This window comes from Gekko japonicus, unplaced genomic scaffold (genome assembly GCF_001447785.1).
Source record: "Gekko japonicus isolate JY-2015 unplaced genomic scaffold, Gekko_japonicus_V1.1 scaffold446, whole genome shotgun sequence".
Taxonomy (NCBI): domain Eukaryota; kingdom Metazoa; phylum Chordata; class Lepidosauria; order Squamata; family Gekkonidae; genus Gekko; species Gekko japonicus.
Window position 1 is genome coordinate 878149 of NW_015168058.1, and position 25094 is coordinate 903242.

Consider the following 25094-nt stretch of genomic DNA (forward strand, 5'->3'; position numbering starts at 1 on the left):
CATTGCGGGCCGTTTTGGGCCGTTCCGGGGTGTTCCGGAGGCATTTTGGCCTAGAAAGGGTTAATAAAAGAGTGAGAGTTCCGGTTTCCCACCTCTAGAATACTGTTCTGGAGTGCCTGTAATGCATGCCACTGTTTTTTGCGGTACTACTGTGTTTTTAATGCCCGTTCCGGGCCATTCCGAGGGTGTTCCGGAGGCATTTTGGCCTAGAAAGGGTTAATAAAAGAGTGAGAGTTCTGGTTTTCCACCTCTAGAATACTGTTCTGGAGTGCCTGTAATGCATGCCACTGTTTTTTGCGGTACTACTGTGTTTTTAATGCCCGTTCCGGGCCATTCCGGGCCGTTCTTGGGTGTTCCGGAGGCATTTTGGCCTAGAAAGGGTTAATAAAAGAGCGAGAGTTCCGGTTTTCCACCTCTAGAATACTGTTCTGGAGTGCTTGTAATGCATGCCACTGTTTTTTGCGGTACTACTGTGTGTTTAATGCCCGTTCCGGGCCGTTCCGGGGTGTTCTGGAGGCATTTTGGCCTAGAAAGGGTTAATAAAAGAGTGAGAGTTCTGGTTTTCCACTTCTAGAATATTGTTCTGGAGCGCCTGTAATGCATGCCACTGTTTTTTGCGGTACTATTGTGTGTTTAATGCCCGTTCCGGCCCGTTCCGGCTTTTACCCTGTCCCCTCATCTTATTGTTTAGCTCACACCCTCCTTATCTGGGCATTGATTATGATGGTGGTGCTTCCTTAAGAAAGAGAAATAACTCCGGAATTACTTGCCACAATTAGAGGACACAGCACATGTCACAGAGTTACTTCCTCATGCCACCAGTCCCCTCATCCTGTTATGGACAGCATAGTATGCAGGAATCAAAGTCTGAAAGGGGATTTCCTCTTATGGGTTTGGTGAATTTTCCATGGAAATGGCTGAGAATTGTTAGCTAGCATTGACAGACGTCACACTGGCTCCCTGCTAACCATGGTTTGCATATCACAAGCCAAGACTCAAGAATGCACACTTCCTCCCTGTTTAGAGTAATCTGGCTCCTCCTTTTGGAGTTACCCATGATTTTGCATTACGTGAGCATAAGCACAAGCCATCATGCATGGCCATACATAGGTTATATGAAAAAAGGCCACAGGAAAACTGCCCACACGGGAAAAGGCCACATGGAAAACTGCCCACACGGAAATAAGCCCACATGGAAATAAGCCCATACACAAAAAAGGCCTACACAGAAAAAAGCCCACACAGAAAGAAGCCCACATGGAACAATACCATGTAAAGTGCCATAGAAATTTATAATTGTGGATAACCATTCATCTCCATTTATGAGAATGAACAGGTATTAGTGATATTTTATATTGTTATGTTAGGATTAAAACATGTCATACCCACATGCAACAATTTGTGTTGTGATTTTATCAAGTATAATTAAATAATAATTTTGCTATGTTATTAGTAAATTACTTCATTACTATACAACAGTGGCCTGTATGAAGAGAGCTTTAATGCTCTTGAGTGTAAAGGCTTGGAAGGGAAAATACAGTACATGTTGTTATCAACAAACTTTATTAAGAAGGAAAAAGAGAAATTAAACTCAATATAGAAATATATACTTTATATTTATTGATTTACCATTTGTCAACCTTTGTAATGTTGATATGAAATAATTTCTAAAGTAAAGATAGAAAGATATTAAATTATGTATAGACTGTCTGGTATACACAGCTTTTGAACAACTATATGGCTTAAGATTCTTCAAATAATTAATATTATTTACTTATTTTGTTATCTCTCTTTATATATAAAAGCATTTTGGTGTGAGAGGTTCCACACGCCTCCCCAGCCCTTGGGTCCCGGGTCTGTCGCTCAGGAGGGGGGCCAATCCCCTCCCTGCCTTGCCTCCCTCCATGGCCTCTGTCCCACCCACAGACCCACCAGGCAGCAACTCGCCCTCAGTCTCGAGGGAGCCGCCAGCCGGGATGGACGCTCCGGGGGCTGAATGCCTCCGACGCCTACCACCTCACCACCCGGCCTACACCTGCACAGGGACCACGCGGGGCAACTGGCATGCCATTGGCTGGGGGGGTGGAGGGACGAGGCTAGCTGGCTTGGTGCGCACCTGGCTGAAACGGGCGGCGAGCGGCCGTCCCTCACTCGCTGCCACTCCACTGCTATGTGCTCCGCTCGCTTGCTTGCTTGGGTGGCCGGTGGGGAGAGGGGCGAGGCTGGCCGCCTTGGCGTGCTGGGTCCTCAAGCGGGCGGGCGGGAAGGCGGGGAAGGAGCCAGCCTGCCCAGCTTGGCCCGCTGTCGCCGCCATCAGCTGTGGATGGGCGAGGCCTGCCGCCTTCAGCATGCCAACAGAGGAGGGACAGGGCCGGCTGGCTTGCCCCGCTGCCTCCAGCGCACAGCGGGGGGAGCCATGAGCCTGGCCACCGGGGAGCCACCACGCTCCCCTTTCCCAGTGCGTGGGGGGTTAGGGTTAGCGTTGCCTCCCTCCTGCCCGCCCACTCTCCCTAAGTCGCCAGGAAGCCACAGGCCGGGATGGATGCTCTGCCAGCTGGATGCCTCCTACGCCCACCACCTCGCCTCCTGCACAGTGAGGCCGGCAGGGTAGGGGTGGTAGAGGGAGAAAAGCCAGGGCCTCCGATGGGGCAGCCTCCCAAGCCTCCCAGCGGCCCCGCAAACCTTGGCCCCACAACTCCCACCACCCCATTTGCCTCAGGGCCACAGCGCAGGCGAGCTCCCCACTACCTGGCCTTGGCGCTCACTCTGCTCCCGGGTTTGCCTCTGAGCGGGATGGGAGGCAAGGAGCCAGAGCTGCGTCCCCTGGCTGCCCTCTCCTCTCTGCTGCTGGCAAGCCTCGCACGCCTTGTGCGCGGCCCCTGCTGCACGGTCTGCCTGGAGCACCTGAGCGGAGACCAGCGTGGTTGCAGCACTGGCAGCACCGCTAACACCTCCCGGGGGAATGCAGCCAGGGAGGTGCTGGCGAACGCCATGGGGAGTGCTCTGCCAATTGGGGCCTCTTCATGCCTGGCCGCCGGGAGCCCATCACCAGCAGCTGGGAGGCGACGGCCACCGAGGACGCTGATGCTGACTTCCGTGGGCTTCATGGCGTCAGCCCTCCCCCATGGGGTCTTTCTAGGGTCCGTTTCATTGACTTCACAACGAGCTTTTCAGCTAGTTAAACAATAAGTCAATTTCCTAGCTCAATTTCCCTTTACTTGTATTTTAACAAATACAGTGTGGTACACCCAGTGACCAAGAGAAAAGACTACCCAACCCTAATATTAAAAGCAACAATTATTTAACAACAATGGTTAATAACAACAATAATAACAATAATTTAATAGCAACAACAATAATAACTCAGATATAATTCTTCATTGTGTATTAGCCAATCTCCTTAAGTAATTAAGTGTATCTACATATTGCTGCACAGAAGTGTCAACCATGTCATGAAGTGCCTCCTATTTCCTCTTTTTCAACTCTAGGCAGCCTGCCTGTGCACTAGTCAGGGTTCGTTTGTGGCAAGCCGGGTCCCTCTGCAGTCCATCAAACAGAGACCACAGAGTGGGATGACTGAAGTGGAGCAGGGAATTAAGAGCACTACATGACATGGTTGCCCCTTCTGTTACAATTTGTTATTTTATGTTACCGTACGGTTTTGTTATTTTATGGTTTTAATTTTAATAACAAAATTAATAAATAATATTAATTATTTGAAGAATTTTAAGCCATATAGTTGTTCAAAAGCTGTGTACACTAGAGAGTCTATACATAATTTAATTTAACATCTTTTTGTCTTTACTTTAGAAATTACTTCATACCAACATTACAAAGGTTGACAAATGGTAAATTAATAAATTTAAAGTATTTAATTTTATTTTAAAATATTTCTATATAGAGTTTAATTTCTGTTATTGTTCATACAGGCCACTTTTGTATAGTAATGAAGTAATTTACTAATAACATAGCAAAATTATTATTTAATTATACTTGGCAATATCACAAATTGTTGCATGTGAATATGACATGTTTTAATCCTAAAATAATTAAATAAATAATAATTTAATAAAATAAATTTAATCCTAAAATAACAATATAAAGTATCAGTAATACCTGTTCATTCTCATAAATGGAGATGAACGGTTATCCACAATTATTAATCTCTATGGTGCTTTACATGGTATTTTCCCATATGGGCTTCTTTCCGTGGGCTTTTTTCTGGTCACCCCCTACATAAACCACACAACCATGGTTTGAAGCCAGTTTGTAAATCATGGTTACAAAGAAACTTGGGTTTGTGTTAGAAATGATTTACATCAGCGCAACACAAAACTGATAGCTAATACAGTGGGAGAGAAGGTGGGAGATCTTAGAAACAAAAAATCTAGGGAGATCAAAGATTATAATCTTGACACGCAGCACCACCTGCTTAAAATCTAGGTTTATTCCACTGGTAACCACAGACTGAGACCTGATAGTATAATGTCAAGCAGCTCATGTTACTAAGTCATCTCCCTCACACAATATATTTCGGTCTGCTTTCTTGCTGCCTCAAGGTCCTTTCCGCACTAGACCTTAAATCCTGGTTCAACCCTGTCCCCAAACTTACATTCCACACTAAACATGAGTTCACCCCTGTAATTATCCCGGGGTATTTCTTGTTTCCATGTTACATTGAGGTCACCCCGGTTTCACCCCACACTTGTCCCGGGATAAACAGATGCTGTTATAACCAGGGATAAATGCAAGGAGTATTGTGTCCCAAGTTGAACTCTGATAAAACCAGGGATGAGATCCAAGTGCGGAAAGGACCACAGGGAAGAATCAGCGTATGGGAGGGAAGGGTAACTCCTCTACTGATTCTCTTTTGGAAGTGTCCTACAGGCTATTTCCCCCCAGGCTCATTCAAATTTTGGAACCTGGTTAGGGAAAAAAATTAAAACTGCCCAGAGTTCTGGATTAGAAAAGAACTGGTGGATAGGGGAATAACTAAAGCAGGGGTGTCAAACATGTGGCCCGGGGGGCGGATCAGGCCCCCGGAGGGCTTCCATCAGGCCCACAGTAGAACTGGCCATTTCCTGCTTCCAGTTCTACTGCTGCTGCATCATAGCTTGCTCTGCCAGAGTCTCTTAATCACTCAGCCATCTCATGTTTTAACCTGGGTCCTAGACTCAGAACTCTGAGCATGAGATTTCTGTGGTGAATGTCAATAAATCAAAAGTAGGTTTGCAGCTTAGGGAGCTAATGTTTTGAGCATGTCTTTATTTTAAGTTTAAAAAAAACCTTTGTCTTTGTGTCCTTTATAAAGTTTATATCTCCGCTACCTGGCATTACATTTTATGACACACGTGGTCCGGCCCAACAAGGTCTCATTTATGTCAGATCTGGCCCTGATAACAAATTAGTTCGACACCCCTGAACTAAAGACTTCCTTCCTACTTCCCCAGTCTCTCCAGCAAATGCCCCTCAAACCCCTTGTTAGCTGGGAATTCTGTTTTCATTCATAACATCTAGCTTGGCTCTCAATGTCTGAACAATCTGTCAAGAGCATATTTCAAACCTGGCCCTCATACTTCCCTGCCTTAGCCACTTATTCAACAATTTGTGTCACATTCACATGATTTCTTGATATGAGGTGAGATCTGCATTTTATACTTTTATTTCTGACAGCCCTTTTCTCTTGCCTATTTTCTATTCCATCTAACCCCCATCCACCACCGACAACCACACATGCATGCCCATGCACCTCTTATGCTTCCTTCAGTATTAACCTTTAATCAGGATATGATTTAAGGATTATTGAATGGAGTTTATCTATTCAGTTAAATTAGTGAAAATTATTTCTGAGAGATCTTGGAGGGCCTGTGACTGAAACTGTGCTTGTTGTTTAAATGGAGGCTTTGCTGGTGACAGGTAGCTCAGGAGGAACTGCTTACTGTGGCTGAGAGTCAGCAGAGTCTGTCACCACAATAACTGCAAGCAGGGGTCATTTGGTAGAAAAAGAGGTGCAGGAGCTCAGTAGTATAACTCATTAGCATATGCCACACCCCCTGACATCACCGGAAGTGTGTCAGAAGGCAACACCCACCACTCAGGCTCCACTGGACTGTTTTGGATTGCTAGCTATTGGGGGGGTAACGCGCAGATCTGCCCTCACAGAGGAGGGAGAGCTCGTACCTGAAGGTGGGCCCTCTGCAACTTACCTGGCTGCTTCTTGCTCTGACTGAGGGCTGCTGGGAGCAGGGGATGGGGCTTGTTTCATGTGCCCGCCCCCTGGGCTCCCTACTGCCGGAGCTCTGCTCCTGTGTGCTCCTGCAGGAAATGACCCCTGACTGCAAGTGGGTCTTAGCTAGGCTACTTTCAGAGAACACAGGGACCAATTTGGAAGACGGGAAGTCCAAGACACTAGTCAGTTATGACTGGAGGAGGCATAAGCAGGCATTTACAGAACAGTGACTGGTGTGGGCTAGGGTTGCCATCCCCCCAATGAGGGCTGGTCCCCCCCGATTTCAGGGTCCCCAATCCACCGCTGGCCAGCTGGCCAGTGGGGGAGCCCCACCCCCAAAGAGCCCTTTCCTGCCCGATGTGCACCCGGAGTTGACCTCATCGCACTGGGCCCGTCATGCAGGAGTGGCTCTGGTATTTGGTATTTGCCCATAGGCTAAAGCATCCAGCCCAATGGGCCTGGCGTGATGACATCACCTCCAGGGGGAGGACTCCTGGGATAAGACGGAACCCCCCACCCCACCAGCAGTCAGGTCAGGCCTGGCAGCCCTGCTGCGGACCTAAAACATAGGGGGAAATAATCAATTGCCCATTTCCTTAACAGCCAGATTCCACTGAGCTCAAAGGGACTTACTTCTGAGTAAATATGCATAGGACTGGGTCATAAGTACCCCCAAACTATAACCCGGCTTCTTCCACACCAAGAATTTCCCACATTTCAGCCACCCAGCTGGGTTTTTTTAGTGCTTCCACATGATGTCATCCTCTGTTTGTGCCCAGGCCATTAACAGCCCATTCTTTTCACCAAAAAACCCCTGCTTTATTTTAAACCTGTTTTTTTTTAAGATATTTTCTGGGCAGGACACTATGGGTGGGAGCGGTTTCTTGTTCTGAAGTGGAAACAGAAGTGAAAAGCTAGTGAATTACTTGTCAATGACTCTTTGCATTTGTTGATGACTGCAAGGACCAGTCCCTGGCAATAATGTCTGTAACAGAAGAGAATTGCCGGCCTTTTAGACAGAGTGCAAGGGATCCTCCGAGGTGCCTGCAAACATTGGACCTTATTTTTTTTAAGGTTGTTGAAGGTATTGGATTAATCCTATCCAGCATTAAAGGTAAAGGTTCCCTTGCTCGAAAGCCAGTCGAATCCGACTCTAGGGTTGCGGTGCTCATCTCCGTTTCAAAGCCGAAGAGCCAGCGCTGTCCAAAGACGTTTCTGTGGTCATGTGGCCGGCATGACTAAACACCAAGGTGCACGGAACGCTGTTATCTTCCCACCGAAGTGGTACCTATTTATCTACTTGCAATTTCTTGCTTTCGAACTGCTAGGTTGGCAGGAGCTGGAACTAGAGACGGGAGCTCACTCCGTCATGCGGCACACTCGGGTCTCGAACTGCTGAACTACTGACCTTCCACAGCCTGCAGTTCAGCGTCTTAACCACTCGAGCCACCGCAGCTCCTTTATCCAGCATTACTCATGCTTAAAAAAAGAAAGAAAGCTCAGGGTGTCTGCAAATATATGTGTTGTTGTTTTTTTAAAAAAGTTATTTTGTTATTTTTATTCAGCACTGCATTATCCATAAACCTGTAAATTAGGGAGGGGGGGGGAATTAAACCCGGTTCTGCAGATTAGAGTCCACCACTCTTATCCTGGGCTGTCTGAAATCTCTGTTGTAAGGGCAATTTCACTCAGAAGCGCATCAGCAACCAGACTACTACAGTCAATCACCCTGGTGTGAAAGCACCCCTTATCAGGATTATTGACCAAAACAGAAAGACACAGCTTGAAAACAAACAACAGAACAAGTTCATCACACAGTGTGCAATTGCCATTGACAGAAGATGTGGCAAATGGCCACTGGCTCCCAGGTCCCAGCAGGGGTTCCCCTGCTTTTGGGGGCTCTAATCTGTCGCTGGCCAGCTGGCCAGTGGGAGAAACCCCACTCCCAAACAGGAAGTGTTGTCATCATGTTGCTGACATTGGGGGTGATGCTCTAGTTTTTGGGCAAACTCTATGTTTTTGAAGGCAAAAAACCATAGAGTTTTGCCCAAAAGCTAGAGAATCACCCTCCCGGCCCAGGAGTTCCCCACTGGCTAGTATGGCCTAATGGCTAGTAACATCAACTGGTTTGATAGTGTCTGGGGTTGGTGACACCCAACCTGGCCTCTTCCTCCTTCCCTGTGGCTTCCACACTATGCCCAACAACTGAGCGGGACGCTGCTGCCATAGGGCAGCTCTGGGTTGCCAGCTCTGGATTGGGAATTACCTGGACTTTCTGGGGGCAGAGCCTGGGGAGGGTGGGATTTGGGCAGGGGAGGAACCTCAGCAGTCCACCCTCCAAAGCAGCCATTTTCTCCAGGGGGACTGATCTTGGTCATCTGGAGATTAACTGTAATAGCGGGAGATCGTCAGGTGCCATCTGGAAGTTGGCAACCCTATGCCACCACTGGGACCCCCACTGCATGAGCCCTCCCACCTCCCCACTTACCCAGCACAGATCCCAGCCAGAAAGGAAGACGCGTCAGGCTCAGGGCAGCAGGAGGAAGAGAAGCCTCGGTAGAGGGCAGCTATCAGTGCAGTGGCCCTTGCTGCCACCCACGATGGACCTGCAAGAACAGCCAAGGCCAAGAGCCCCAACCCAGCAGAGCACCGAGGAAGCCAGGAGGCAACGGCCCAGCAGAAGTCCCTCTAGGGAGGGTACCACGGGGCAAGGAAGAGGGCCAGCTGGGTTAGAGAAGGCTATTTAATGAGGTGGTACTCTACCCCCCCCCCAGCCCAGGTGGTAGGACCAGTGGTGAGGGAGAGGCAGGAGTCTGGGGCTAATTGAATGATTAGGAGGAGGCATTTAGGGAGGCTCCAATACCAGGCCAGGGAGGAAAGAGGAGGTGCTTGACTTAGCTAAAGGAGCCAACTCCTGGGGGGAAAGAGGACAGACTTGGGTGCTGTAACCCTGACACCTATCCCTTTTACCCCCGTTCTGAGGATTGGAGAGCCCCAAAGAGGTGGGACACAATGGCAGAGAAAAAGAAGAAGAAGAAGAGATTGCATTTATATCCCGCCCTTCACTTGGAGTCTCAGAGTGGCTTACGAACTCCTTTCCCTTCCCCTCCCCACAGCAGACACCTTGGTGGGGCTGAGAGAGCTCTGACAGAAACTGCTATTTTCAAGAACACCTCTAACAGAACTATGGCTTGGCCAAGGTCAACCAGCAGCTGTGAGTGGAGGAGTGGAGAATCAAATCCAGTTCTCCCAGATTAGAGTTCGCGAATTTAACCACGACACCAATCTACACCACCAAACCAAAGGGAGTGGCACGGGTGGGAGAAGACCCTCACAGGTATCCACATAGAAAACAGGTCTACCAATAGCGAAACACTGTGATAACCAAAAACACACGCAAGCTCTATTTTCAAAGACGGCACACTTCCAATTAGTAAACTATCCTGGGGGGGGGGGAGTTATTATTTCTTTCTTATAAAACCACTGAGCCCTCTAGCTGCCCCCTTTAAGTACAAAGGGCTAGTGTTTTGGAGCAGCACAGCAATTGTTATGTTTTTTATGAACTTCTCATATTCACTCAAGGTGCTGCATTGTGGAAGACTCCCAACAGAAAGACCCGTCTCTCCCTTCCCCTTCTGATTAGATCTGCATCCCGCCTGACTCTCACTTTTCATGTCATCCAGGTCAGCAGAAGCCAGCATTTGAGCCTCAGCCTCATCTGTGGGGATTCGCTGGTATGTGGCACTTTCCAGGGTGGTCATGCTGCCGATACACACTCGCTCCTTCAGGTCGTAGTTGGCCCGCTGCCCACTTGGCACCTGACTCCAAGCCTTGCGCGTCTCCCATCCTCGAGGTGTGTAATCCCTGCGCCCAGAGAAGCTGTGGAAATAAGTGACAGAGAGGGCGATGATGGCACATGAGTGGCAATGAGGAGAAAGAAGCTACCCCTGGCACGGAGGTGGGCAGTGCCACATTTAGGGGATGGGAGCAAGAGTGGCCACAGGTGATTTGGCCTCTCCTTCAGAACCAAAAGACCCTGGAACTAAGAAACAAACAGCCTTGGGGGAAGCAGGCCATTTCCTTGCTGAAAGGATGAAATCAGTTACTTATCATTCCCCCAGCTATGGGTGGAACATCCTCCTAGTTGGAAGCTGTCAGCTGTAACGCCCCAGCGTATGTACTTCTTTCGGGGTTCTTCTTCTAAACTGACAGAAGCTCAGGGCTTAAGGTTGCTTAGAAAACAAGCCTTCTGTTATGGAAATCTGATCTCTTATCCCAGGTATGTGGTGGCTGCTGGCAGAGGTCATTTCGGGGGGGGGATCGCGGGGGATCGCAGTTCCCCCGGGTGAGGTGCAGGGGGGCGAGGCACACGATGAAGCCCCGCCCCCTACTTCCGGCCGCCCCGCTTCCAGCCCTCATTCAGCCAGGAGGAGGCAGGAGAAGAGGGAGGGTAAGTTGCTTCCTCCCCGCCTCTCCCCACCCCTGCCTGCCTGGGGCCAGGGAGGGCCTTGGCGGGGCTTCCTCGCACTCCCGCCGGCCTTGCAGGTCCACTACCGGGCCCCTGATGTCAGGGGGTGTGGCATATGCTAATGAGTTATGCTAATGAGTTCCCCTAGCTCTTTTTCTACGAAACGACCCCTGGCTGCTGGTAGCTATTTATTAATCATGCTGGTACTCCATCCTTCAAAGATCTCAGGGTGGTATACATAGTATGATTGGTGATGTTAACTCACTTTATCCCCACAACAACCCTGTAAGCTCGGTTGGGCTGAGATAATGACAGGCTGACAATGCGCTTCTCAGCTGAGTGAGGGTTAGGACCTAGGCCTTCCCAACCAAGCCAAGTCTGACACTCTGTATACAAAACCAAAATGAAAGCTGTGCTCTTTTTAATTATTCAGGGACCAAATTCTGATAATGAAAATAACTGCTAGTGCTAAGCCTGGGGGTGAGGTTGCCAAACCTGTTTCTCCTTGCGACGGGGGGCTCCCGGACGGCGTCCCGAGCACGCGCGCCGCATGCACGTCAGCCGGATGTGACGTCACGTGATGACGCCAAGCACGCTGATGGCGGGGCCACAGCCATTTGAGGGGAAAACTCTGTTTTCCCCTCAAATGTCTGTGGCCCCGCCCCCAACGTGCCCGGCGTCATCACGTCACATCCGGCTGATGTGCACGCCGGGGTGGGGTTTCCCCCGTGGCCCGATTCCACGGCGGCGGAAATCGGGCCTCCAAAGCGGGGGGAAATCTGCCCCCTGGGGGGACTTGGCAGCCCTACCTGGGGGAGCTGTGACTCAGATTATGCCGCTACCCCCCAGACTGTGCTTGTGTTCCACAAAGAATCTCTTTTTCTATACATGGAAACATTCAGGCATTTTGCTGTGTCTAAGAGGGCAGTGGCGCAAACTGAGCTTCACACATATCGATGAAGGCATGGGCCACAAAAAAGACCAAAACTTTTGAATATCAGGGCAAGGAGGCAACGTCAGGGGAAGTCCTGGGTCTCTATGCCCTGTTTGTTTCCCCCCAACCCGACTGTTTGAGACAGCACGCTAGATGAGATGAACCACTGGTCTGATCCAGCATGACCCCTATTGCCTTCTTATGCTCTGTCTCACCCCCTGGGAGATGTCAGTCCTTTCTCTGGCAGCAGATCAGAAAGACATGGAAGTGAGGAGAGGTGACTGCATTCCTCTGTCATGTGAAATGGCAAAGTGCATGGGCTGCCACAGGCCTTCTCTTCTTCCTCCTCCTCCTCCTCCTCATCACTCCCAATAGTGAACTGCAGATAACCAAAGCAAAGAGTCAAACAAACAACCAGAGCATTCAGGACCCCTGGGAATTACCACTTCAATGGCCCTGGCTAAGGCTGACCAAAATAATAAACTGTATAAGCTGCCCTGGCTAAGGCTGACAAAAAATTATCTCTCCTATATTATAAAGCAGTAAGACGCAAACTTCACGCAATGCGCCCCTACAGTGTTTGGACGGCTCGGCTGTCCGTCAGCGACTTGGCCACGTCCTATTGGCCATGTCGTCGGAGTCCCACCTTGGATGCAGCTTCACGCGGCCTGCAGAGAATCTTCCCGGGGGCTGGAGGCGACGGGCGCCAGGCCGCACAGGGCGGCGAGGCGCCCGCCGTGCGGAGGAGAGCCGAGAGGCGTGAGTGCCTGGGGATGACGAGCCGCAGCCTATGACCAGCGGCCGCCTGGGTCGGGGCGGGGAGGGGGAGGGGGCGAGAGCCGAGCGGATGAGAGGCGACACTCGCGAGTGGTTGGCGACGACGGGCGGAAGGCTCACATCGGAAGCCGTCAGGGTCGGGGCAAAGAGCGGAAGGGGGCAAGAGCCGAGCGGAGGAGAGGCGGGAGTGGCTGGGGACGACGGGCGGCGGGGCGGCAGCCTAAGGGGACGACGGGCAGCAGCCTAAGGCCGCCAGCCGCCTGGGTCGGCGCGCAGAGAGGGAGGGGGCGACAGCCGAGCGGAGAAGAGCTGCGAGTGGCTGGGGACGACGGCCGCCAGGCTAAGCCCGCCAGCCACCTGGCTCAGGACGGGGGGGGAGCCGAACGCTGTGCGGAGGACAACTGCGAGGCGCGAGTGGCTGGGGCCAACGGGCGCAAGCCTAACACCGGCCGCCGCCTGGGTCAGGGCAGAGAGGGGGAGGGCGCGAGGAGGGGGGGCTAGCCGCCCATTGTATCACCCTTCTCAACGGGCCTTCCTCCCTAGTAGAGTATAAGCCTTGGCTGCTGGGAAAATTGGTATCCACTCCTTTACATTACACAAGGATATAGGAGCCCCTTCATCCTCCACTGTTCTTTGACAAGCAGGACACACTCACACACAATGTCTACATTGCTTCCAGAAACACAGTATAATGAGAGCCCTTCACCCTGCTCCTGATCCTTGTACATCCACCTCAAAACCCATGAACCTTGCTGACTAGGAGGATGGAATGTCTCGTACCTCAACATTTCTTTCAGGCAGAACTGTCTTTGGTATTCCGGGAGACTCTCCTTTGGGAGAGGTTTCAAGGTCAGACTCTGCAGAGGTTTCCTTCTCTAGAAGTTCCTCTCCTTCGGATTCTGCTTCCTCCTCCTCCTCTTCTTCTTCTACCTCCTGGATGGTGGGGGTGACATTGGAGGGAGGTATAGAGGTCTTTTTTGGCTTCCTCTTCTTCTTCTTCCTCTCAGAGCGGAGAAGTCTCTTCTGAGACTTGTGAGGCAGAGGCAGGCGGGCAGAGAGGGGGTGATGGATGTGGTGGGATGTGTGGCGATGGACTATAGAAGAAAAAGACAGAGGGAGGGAAGAGTTATGTCACGGAGCATGATAAGCAGGGACAGAAGAGAAGGGAAGGGCAGGAGGAACCCACTCGCCCCAGCTGGGCAGCAATGAAGTTTTTCTTGCTCCTGCTAGGATTCCCACTGCAGGAGGATTCCCACAGTCCAGAAGAAGGTCCCTCCAGCGGCACGCTGGTCATCCCCCCCCCCTCAGCCACAGCACAGAAGAAGCTGCGTTCAGTGTTCCCTCTAAGCCGAGTTAGTGTGAGCTAGTGTACAGTTTTTTAGCCTCCGGCTCACACATTTCTGTGTTCGCTCAAGAAGGATGGCTCCAGAGCAAACGAATTTCTGCAGTAGCCAAATTGCTCGCTCACAACTTTAATGCCAGCAGCTCACAAAGTAGAATTTTTTGCTCACAAGACTCCGCAGCTTAGAGGGAACATTGGCTGCGTTATCTGCTTCTTATGGATGTGAAATTTTTGTGATGAGTCATCCTCAGAGGCCCTGATTTGGCTGTCCGTGGCCTCTGAGGCTAGATGAGTGGTGACCCCAGAAAAGGCCTTCTCTGTTCTGGCACCGAAGTTTTGGAACTCCCTCCCCGGGGAGATTCATCTGTCTCTCCCTATTGGTGTCTCTCACCAACAGGTGAAAACTTTTTTGTTTCATCAGTGTCAGCTAGCTGCCATTGTCATTCCGGTTCCTGTGTAGTTCCCTTCAGCCCTCCCTCTCTTTTGTTATTTGCTTGAGTATGTTATGTAGTCCGCGGAACTTGCCAAGGTCGTGCAGCTGGGTGTAGGGGGAGCGCTTTGCCTAGAATGTTTTGGGTATCTTGCATGTGAACTGAACCTGTGTTGACATTTCAGAACGGTTGCGTTCCCATGCATTGGGCGCGAACTGTATGGTCTATTCCTGCCAGCGGGAATTGAACCCATTGGTCTTTCCCTGGTTCAAATGTCTTTATTATGCCTTCCCTGGTTACCTGTAGTTATTCCTAACAATGTCCTGTTCTGGTAAACCAACGCTTTGAAATAAACCTTACTTGCTTTGCAACGTGGAGTTGTTTTTTATGCTTGGGATCCAACAATCAGGTATACTCCCCAATAACACGTTCTGCCCCTCCCTCTAGTACTGTTTTTATATGTTTTTAATCGAATTCTATGTTTTTAACTAGGGTTGCCAGGTCCCTTTCCCCTGCCGGCAGGGGGATGGGGGGGGGATGTTCCAGGAGTGGGAAGTGACGTCGCTCCCCATTCCCCCTGAAACAGTGATATTGGGGGCAATGCTCTGGCTTTGGGGCAAAACTCTTTGGTAAAATTGGCATCAAACCAAAAAAGCCCAAAAACCAGAGCGTCCCGCCCCCCCCCCCCCAACGTCAGCGATGTGCCAGCGTCCCTTCTGGGTGATGCAGGGCACATTGTGTGTGCGACGTCACTGTTTGGGGGGATCCCCCGCCCCCACCGGGCAAATGGCAACCATATTTTTAACTGTTTTTTAATTGCTTAAATGTTTTTATTAAGATGTTTATTGTTTTCACACAAAAAAGTTATCATAGCAAACAAGCCCCATGTAGCTTGTTTAAATGTTTTTATATTTGCTGCCTTGTGGACCCTGATTGGGTAGAAAGGCAGAATAAAAATGTTTTAGATTAAAAATTAAAAATGCACCTAAAACAGGACAGAAATACCCCTCCAAGCTGCAAATTTCATCACATACCTGCCTGGAACTCAACAGTCAACTCTCTTTGCCTCCAAGATACGATGCTTGTATCTTTCTATTGTATGGGGGGGGGGGGTCTGATGAGGATTTTTTTCCTTCACAGTCCTTTGAATTCTGTTGTCATACCTCCCTCCCCCATTCTCCAATACAGAAAATGAATTGAAACTGAAAACATGCATACAAAATCGGGTTTCCGGTTGCAGCGTGGCACCACGGACACAGCAGGGAGTTGCTCTTCTACCGTGCCAGCTTTATCACTTTTGGTTAGGGGTCTCTACGCAAGTGAGACACCACCAAGCTTCGGGGAGAGGGTTGGGAGCAAGGGGCTTCAACTTGACACCCCCGTTTAGTGGCAACAACGGGGTCCTGCCAAGCTTTGCCCGAAGCACCGAGCGAATTAAGGGATTCACATTGTGAGCAAAAGCTGTCGCTACCGGACGAAGGGGGGGAGTCAGAAACACAGCCTAAGAAAAGCTTGAAAAGACCGTGAGTACCCTCATAAACATCAGCTCGCCAAGCCTTGCAACTTTAAAGAGACTTAAATCTAGGGCGGGAGGTTCCCCCCCCCCCCCGCTTCGGTGGCTAAGTCCAGGGAGTCTCACACTCTGAATTTAAAGAGACACAAGGCTAGGAAGAGCACATTCAACTGAGAGTACTTACTAAAGAAACATCCAAGAACCTAAAGACTTTGCTATTGAGAGGACTTTATTAAAGCTATTTGAATCCCAAGTATTTTTTTTCCTGATCAAAATGGACTTAAAGGAACTTTGAAAAACACAGCTAAGGATTCCTTCTAGGCACTTTGGAACTGCGGTCAGCTGCGTAAGATTTGGAAGAAACACAAACCTTGAAAGGAACTTTGAAAAACATGGCTAAGTCTTGCTTCTAGGCACTTTGGAACTGCGGTCAGCTGCGTAAGATTTGGAAGAAACACAAACCTTGAAAGGAACTTTGAAAAACATGGCTAAGTCTTGCTTCTAGGCACTTTGGAACTGCGGTCAGCTGCGTAAGATTAGGAGGAAACACAAACCTTGAGGCTATTGACTCTGTGGGGTTAAGAAATGGATTCCCAAACTGCATGTAAAGCTCCAGATAGTGTTGAAAATGTTGAAGATGTACAGGAGACACAAATTTCTTGGAAATTTATCGGGAAGTCCATCGGGCAGTGAGAGAGTCATTTGAGCAAAACTGTGTAAAGGACCAGAGAAGCTTGTTCAAACTTGAAAATAAGAGAGAAGATTCACAGCTGCAACAAACACAAATTCAAGAACAGGAGTTCAAACAAGAAGATAAAAATGCACAGCTGCAACAAACACAAATTCAAGAACAGGAGCTCAAACAAGATTTACCTTATGGAAGGAACTTCTTAGCTAAAGAGACTGAAATAAATTATATGGAGGGAAACAATAGAGCTATCAAAAGCTGCATAAGACCCAAAATCTTTGAAAGGGTAAAAAAGAACAGATTTCAGACAAAAAATGAAAACTTTTGGAGTCCTCAAACAACCTGAAGATTGTATATGAATGGGAAGAGATAAAAGAAAACGTCTCTATATACAAAGAGAGAAGACATAAATATATGATTCTATTAAAAAAATAAGGCAGAAAAAAGGAGAAGAACTATGGCTACAGTTTGATTCTGATAGGGACTTTTAAGATGAGCTTTGGCAGTACTTAACTAAATAAAGTGATAGTAACTTTAAATGTAAGCGGATACATTATATATGGTTTGGGAAGAGAATTTGAAGAAAGGTTTAGGAAACTATTCAATTCAATTCAGTTCAATTCAATAGACCTTTAATGGCATATACAACATTAAAATCAGAGACAGTAAATAACACAATCAGCTAAAAGTCTGAGATAATTATAAAATCATAAAACTGAGTTTCCCACGTTTTTCACTCTTATCACATCAACTAAAAAATTGGCCACTGCCACAGTAATCTCTACTGTTGTATCATTCAATAGAATTTGACATTTTATTTTATTAGGGAGGTGATGTTTACCGTGCAACCAAGTATGTAACCATTTTTCCCTAGCAGATGCATACAACGAACAGTCTAACAGTATGTGATCAATTGAATCAAGAGAGGTAGAGCCACAGTCACATCTCCGTTCGTGCTTAGGAATATTTTGAAACTATATCTCTCCTTTTCTTTTCCTTCCCTTTAAATGTTTAAAGAATATTGGTATATCTGTAAGACATTAAGAATGAATATGGTTGATGATAAAGGAATGTTTGAGAACGGTTTTCAAATTTGCAAGTTTGAAAACATAGTAAGTCTTTCTTTTTATTTTTTTTGGTTAAGATAAACCTCAAGAATATGTAGGATCAAAGTTGAAGATCAGAAAAATATCTACATGAAAAGATAGTTTGATTTAAAAAGAATTAGTATGATTCTGTAAAGTAGAAATAGAAATAGATTGTTAAATGAATGTTATAAAGCAAATATACAATATTGGTGTAAGGACAATAATGTTGTTTCCTGATGAAGTGAAAGAATAGTTAAAATTTGAGGAAATATAACTACATTTCTATTTCTGAAAAAAGAAACGTAAAAAGATTGAAATGGTTCAATAGTTAAGAAAAAAATGTGTAAATAAGGCACAAGGTTTAGTTTTGTACAATGAGGCAAGTCACCCACCACATTTATATGTTTGTTTGTCTGTGTTTTGTTGCTGTTCTGTTATGGTTTAAAAATAAAAACATATATTAAAAAATAAAAGAAAACATGCATACAAGCAAGTTTCTCTGCCTACCTGAATTCCCTTCCACAGTGAACTACAAAACTAACTGAACAAAGTTTGAGTCCAGTGGCACCTTTAACATCAACAAAGTTTAATTCTGGGTATACTAACTGATCATTATCCTGCTAAACTCTAAAGCTGTTCTTCATCCCTTAATCATCCTCCACACCTATTCGTTCAGTCCTAGAACAGCTGCCTAACCACAGAGTTCTGGGCTAAATGAAGATAGAGTATCAGGGTCAGCCATACCATTAGATGACTGCAGGTGGCAACCTAGTTCAAGCATTTCACACAGGATGTATCAAGAAAAACAGTCTACCAGTACAACAGATTTAGAGTCCAATGGCACCTTTAAGATCAACATGATGATGATCAAGATATGCAAAGTGACACTTGTAAAGCAATAAATATGTCAAACTAGTGGATAACTGTCTAAAGGTGTCTTTTCTAATTGTGGGAAGTGACTGGGAATCTTCATTCTCTCCTGTCAGGCATGGAGGGCACTTAACACTACCTCCCCCTCAAAAAATGCTGTTATGTCAGCAGACATCCTAATATCCCTTGCATACATTCAGTGTTCTAATATACTATTCTGAAAAAGAAATACACTAAAATACTTTAAAATACAGAGGATTTACAGTCCTTCTTGTTGACAACACATATGTGAGGACTGAATGAGTTAGCATATGTAATGAGATAAAAACCCAATATCCCTATTGAGTCCTGGGGAGGTTTTTATTCCGAGTGTTGTAATAACGTGTAATTCAGCAATTTCCCTTCCCATTCTATTTCTGAAGTTCCTTTGTAATAAAACAGGTACTTTCAGGTCACCCATTGAACATACTGGAAGGTTGAAGTGTTCTTCCTACTGGTTTCTCAATCTTGTGATTCCTGACGTCAGATTTGTATCCATTTATCCTCTGGCATAGGGTTTGTCCTATGTAGAGAACTGAAGGACATTGTTGACATTTAATGACATATACAGTGTTAGAAGATGAGCAAGTGAATGAGCCACCATCAACCTGACAATGAACCAATCCATGCAACACGTCCTGGACTTTCTTAGGGTCCATCCCCAACCCTTGTTGGGTAATCCGATAGTCTAAGAAGTCTATCTCAGTCTTATGGAACTCACACTTAGATAGCTTGGAGTACAATTTCAAATGTGAGTCCAAGTCTTGGGAATACACCAACATGTCATCTAAATAACAAACTACTCCTTTGAACAAGTGTTTATGCAAGACTTCGTTGATCAAGTTCATGAACACACCAGGGCATGACCAGATATTCAAATTGCCCAAGAGGGGTGTTAAATGCAGTCTTGTGCTCATCCCCCTCTCGTATTCAAACTCAGAAATAGGCATCTCACAGGTCCAATTTAGTAAAGATTTTTCCCTTGGCAGTCTCCCCCAACAAGTCTTTAATGAGGGGTAAAAGGTGAGCGTTTGACATCGACACTCATCGGATGCAGTGTCGATGAGGTGTCGCGAGAGCAACCGAAGTCTAAGAGGGTCTGTACCCTCAGCTGGGTCCCCCCCTTCCGGGCTTAATATAGTCACAGTCAAAAAGAATAAAGATAAGCCATCTCTCACTGCTTCCTGCACCAGGGAGTCGTGGACCTATTGGTGGGAGCCCTTCACAACAGGTCCTGGTCATTTCCCTGCACCTGGGGCTCATCACCTTATCTGGATGTAGGGGTGCTGGAAGACAGGAACTCCGCTGCTTGGAGGGCTTTGGGAGGCTTGGCTCTTTTGGAGGGCACTTTCCCCTTCTTCTCACGGAACTCCTCCCAGTGATCCCCACGGATCCATGGACCCACCAGTCGCGCTCGTCTTCATGGGACCCCGGCCTGCCACATCTCAGGCACAAGCCTTTCTTGAACCGTGTCTCTCTCTCACCTGGCAAAGGGAGGCCCCAACCTCGCGCTCTGCAGCCGGCTCCCCCCCTCTTGTGAGTCCATGTTGATGGTAGAGCTTCACCAAGTTGTGCTGGTTCTCTGCCTCGCACACCACTTGGATCCATCCTGCCAGAGTGAGGGGGTTGCCCTGGGCCAGGGCCTTCTTGAGGAGCAGAGGGCTAAATGAGCACCTCTTCCGGCCATCCCAACAGCTTGGCCGCCATGACTTTGAATTCATCGGAGTACTCTTGGACCGACCGGGTTCCTTGTCGAATACCTCTAAGTTGAGTTCGCGCTATCTCCATCTCCAATGGGTCCTCAAACTGGTGTCGTAGGGCTTACAACGCAGGGCACCTACATCTCGCAATTCAGGAGCTGCCACATTATAGAGGCCAACGAACCAGTCAGCTGCACACTCTTGCAGCCGCGACCCCACAAAATCCACTCGCTGTTCATCCAAAGCAAAAGTGTGACCCCACTCTCGCAGCATCTTGCGTACCTGGATCGCGAAGAATGCCAACTTAGCCGGATCCGCATCGAACGTTGCTTCCAGAGCATCTCCCGGCCGTTCCTGCTCAGGCCTGCATGGAGCTGGTCGAGAGGGGGGTTCAGTTTCCTCTTCTTCCTCACCGCCTACTTCCTTGCCATCAGAGGAGTCGGAAACCTCCTTCTCCATTAGCTCCTTCACCACTTTCGAGAGGTTCTTGATCAGGAACTGGAGTGCCTCTTTAAGCTCCTTCAACTCAGCCTGCATCCCGGCCTGGGTCCACTCGGACAGGGATTCGTCTTCCCACTCGTCACGCATGCGGCCCAACTCCGGGTCATCCTGGAACAAACGGGAGACCCTCCGCCGTTCCTTCTCGGCCCGCGCTCGAGCCCCTCGGAACTCGGGTGTGCTGCCCAGCCAGGCTGGCTCATCCCAAAGGTCCAAGGGTTGAAACACGACTTGCTTCTTTGGTTTAGTCCCAGTTGACTTGTGGGACTTCTTCTTGTGTTCCTCCGGGGCAGCCCCGTCAGGCTCAGAGCCAGTACTGGTACCTGCCTCGTTGCCTCCATCTCCGTTCCCCATTCTGGATGGAGGGGGGTTGTTGGGTTGGAGATAATGGTAGTTCTGGCAATCTGTCAGGTCCTGGAGTAACCACTCTGTACACAATAGTCCTTGATCAGGTTTATTGGTAAGATATGGCTTCTGGTCAGGTGAACACCTTTGCCAGAACTAACGATCAATAGCCCAGGGATGGATAGCAGGGAACGGATTCCGCCCATCAGACACACGTCACAATCATCCAGGCGACTACAGGTCATGAGAGAATATACGACCCAACTAGCTGCATCTCAAGACTCCTGTCTCCCAAGGCCACAGCTGGATCTGTGAACCACATGGGGGTAGCTTCGGGAAAGTTACAAGCGGCACCTCTACTCAACACCGTACATTCGTTCTCACACTCATCCCCCCCCCAGGAATGTCAGGGAGGACCGATAAGGTAATAAGCAGAGCCAGCAGATGTGCAAAGTGAGTGGGGTTTACAAAAGCAAACGTGGGCATTAGCAACGCAGGGCAGCAAGATACAGTTATTGATCATGGTGCAAAGACATTCAATCCCCAGGTCAAGGGTCTGAACCTGACAGTTATTTAGTGTCACTTTGCATATCTTGTTCATCATCACGTTGCATGTTAATTTGCTCTTCATTCTCTGGCTGTAAGTTTGAACCTTGCCTGCCATTCTAACGTACTTGATAAAGTGTGCCGTGCACACGAAAGCTCCTACCTTGAATAAACCTTTGTTGGTCTTAAAGGTGCCCCCACTGGACTCTAAATGTGTTGTACTGCTTCAGACCCAACATGGCTGCCCAACTGGAGAAGACTACCAGGAGTAGGAAGGGACAGGGAAAGAAGGAGTTTGTAGCCAAGCAGGAGAACTGAATGAATGAAAGGAAACCTGGAGACTGGTGTACTGGTGATGCAGTGGCAGAGGGGCCACAAGGAACCCGGCTGAACTGACTGTGGGATGATGGGTAAGATCCATCGAAACTAAGCAGGATGGATGAGAAATGGCCCCGAGGGTTGCTGACCTCCAGGTAGCACCTGGCGATTTCCCGCTATTACAATTTATCTTCAGGTGACAAAGAAAATGGCTTCTTTAAAGAGTGGATTCTATTGCATTGCACCCGACTAAGGTCCCTCCCCTCTCCAAGTCCCTCCCCTCTCCAAGTCCCTCCCCTCCCCAGGCTGCACTCCCCAAAGCTCCAGGCATTGCCCATCCCAGAAGGGGCGATCCTAGCGAGTGCCCCAGGATTCAGTTTAAGGAGGGAGGAAAGACAGACTCAACACGTTGTCCAGGGTATTAAAATTATTAAGGAACAAACTACATGCTACATCCAGAGACAAATAGTGAGAAATAAAAATGGAAAACAGCCTGGTTGGGGCACAAATCTGATCAAAGGAGGAGTGGAAAGAATAGAAGGTCCTAAACCGTTTCCTTGCCAGTTTTTAACCAACTGTTGCTTCACTTTCAAAGCAGAGGAATCCCTGCCGTTCATCTGCACCCAGAAGCTGTTCAGTCTGAGCCTTTACTCAGCTAGAGAACAGCTAGAGGTTCTTATCACACTTTCCAATCACTTCACATTTATATTATCATATAAACATATTTGGCTTTTTCTTCAGACTTGCAGAAATAATTTTTTTCAGTGCTCAAACCGTGAAAAGGAAATTGGGATTGATGGCAGTGGAGTTGCTTCAGATGTACCTGAAGGATTCCCTGGTATTCCTATGTTTGGAAGTGAGGTGAGTGTCTACTGAAGAGAGGGTGTGTTATGTAGCAGTGTTCTGTATAGAATTCCCTCCCAGGGTATGTTCATCTGGCTGAAGCTCTGACTCTATCTTTTAGATGCTGGGCAATGTCCTGCTTACTTAAGGGTTTTCTAGATTAATTTTTCCCCTTCTTCTCTGGTGACGGGCTTTCTAATCTTATATAAACTGTGCTGCCTTCAGAATGATGTTTTTAAATGCTGCACTGCTCTGATTTAGCAGTTACAATTTTATTGCTATTATAAGACTGTACGGCTTAGGATTTCTATAAGTGTCAGCTACCTTGCATATTCATGGGGTAAAGAGAAGGCATAAAAACATTTTAATGACATTTATAAATATGTATCTTCACCTCATCTGCTACACAAGGATAAAGAGGTATGTCTTCTTGTTTCCCTCTCATGGCAAATGTGTGGTAAATATTTGGCACATACAACTCCAAAAAGAAAATTCATTACCTCTCAGGATGCAATTTTCTTTAATGGTACAAAGATAAAGTAGGATCTGTGATGTGGTGGTGGATGGTGCTGTCGCGTCACAGCCAACTTATGGCAACCCCAAAAGTTTTCAAGGCAAGATAAGTTCAGAGGTGGTTTGCCCTGGCCTGCCTCTGTGTAGCAACCCTGGACCTCCTTGGTGGTCTCCCACCCAAATACTAACCAGGGCTGATCCTACTTAGTTTCTGAGATCTGATGAGATTAGGTTACCCTGGGACATCAAGGTCTAGGAGACTCAAGTTCAAATCCTCATTCTGCCATGATGCTTGCTGGGTGACTTGTTGCAGTCCAGGGCTCTTTTTGTAGAAAAAGCCCAGAAGGAACTCATTAGCATAATAGGCCACACCCAACAGCAGAAACGCATTAGCATATTAGGCCACACGCTTGACAGCACAGCACATTAGCATATTAGGCCACACACCCATGTTACCAGAAGTGTGGTCATCCAGCTACCCACCTTTTGCTTCTTATTCTGTTGACCTTGTCGTCAAAACCCAGAGGTTTTTTTTGTAGCAGGAACTCCTTTGCACGTTAGGCCACACACCCCTAAAGTAGCCAATTCTAATGAGTTTCTGCTGTTGGGTGTGGCCTATTATGCTAATGAGTTCCTGCTGGGTGTGGCCAACTCTGGAGCCAGCCGGAACTCAGTTCCTGTGCGTTCCTGCCCAAAAATAGCCCTGGCAGTCACCATCTCTCTGGCAGTCACCATCTCTCAGGCTAACCTACCTTACAAGATTGTTGCAAGAGGAAAAAAGGAGGGAGAGAGAACAATGTTCACTGGCCTGAGTTCTTTGGAGGAAGGGTGCAATTTAAAGAGTACTTAACAAACAATAAGGTAAATAATAAAGAAAATACGTACATTCAAAGTCCCTCTCACTGTAGCTGCGACCGTGCTTCTCCTGGTCCCTTAGTATAGGTTTGCTAATCAGGTCCCCAAACCGTTCAACAGACAAGGTCTTGTCCAAATCTTCCTCATCCTCTGTACCAGGAAAGGCTGTCTCAGCATCACGACCCTGCATACCAACCCGCAGATCATTAGCAGAACAGATAATTACACAATGCCTCAACAAGGCTCTATATTATTATATTATTGAGTATGGTGTGGCCAATTGTCACCCAGTCTCTAATCTGCCCCTTCTGAGCAAGATGATGGAGAGGATGGTTGCACAGCAACTTTAGGTCTGGTTTCAGGCCAAGCTGTGGAATAGAGACAGCACTGGTGGCTTTATTTATTTATTTCATTCAATTTGCTAGGCCGCCCTTCCCTGTAATAGGGCTTGGGGTGGCTTACATCAAAGGCAAATATAATATATAAGAAAATTAAAACAACATTAAAATATATTAAAGCAATTAATCAGAAAAACAACACTGTGTCCAAGATGATGGATCGTTTCAGTATCCACCTGCCCCCTGGATGGAGAAAATATGGAGAAAAGGGGAGGCGGTTGGAGTGTGAGAACGCCAGACCATTGCTGTCCTCAACCAAATGTCTGGCAGAACATCTCTGCCTGGCAAGCCCTACAGAAAGGCAGTAAATCCTGCAGGGCACGGATGTCCTCCGGCAGAGAGTTCCACCAGGCGGGGGCCAGGGCTGAAAGGGCCCTGGCCCTGGTTAAGGACAGCCGGACCTCTCCCGGGCTGGAGACCACTGGGAGGTTCTTATTACTAGACTGCAGTGCTCTTACAGAGGCATATTGAGAGGGGCAGTCCCAAAGATATGTCGGTCCCTGACTGCTAAGGGCATTAAAGGTCCAAGACCTTGAACTGGAACCAGTGCTCCACTGGGAGCCAGTGCAGCTCGTGCAGCATGGGCTGAATGTGTGCCGTCTGAGGCGGTGTTCTGGACGAGTTGGAACTTCTGGGTCAGGTAGAAGGGTAGGCCAGTGTAGTGTTAGCCAAATTGCTCTATTTCTTAATAATAGATTG

The 25094-nt window shown here is 47.9% G+C and overlaps 1 protein-coding gene across 1 annotated transcript in view; it reads right to left on the reverse strand.

Moving 5' to 3' along the window:
* The window catches only part of SLC4A3 (solute carrier family 4 (anion exchanger), member 3), an 85610-nt gene that overhangs the window by 38845 nt on the left and 21671 nt on the right, over nt 1-25094 (reverse strand). The window contains exons 2-5 of the mRNA XM_015414504.1: nt 24028-24181; nt 13189-13502; nt 11847-12010; nt 9897-10108 (exon numbers count right to left, since the gene is read on the reverse strand). Of these exons, the coding sequence (XP_015269990.1) occupies nt 9897-10108; nt 11847-12010; nt 13189-13502; nt 24028-24181 (844 nt within the window). The remainder of the gene's footprint in view (nt 1-9896; nt 10109-11846; nt 12011-13188; nt 13503-24027; nt 24182-25094) is intronic.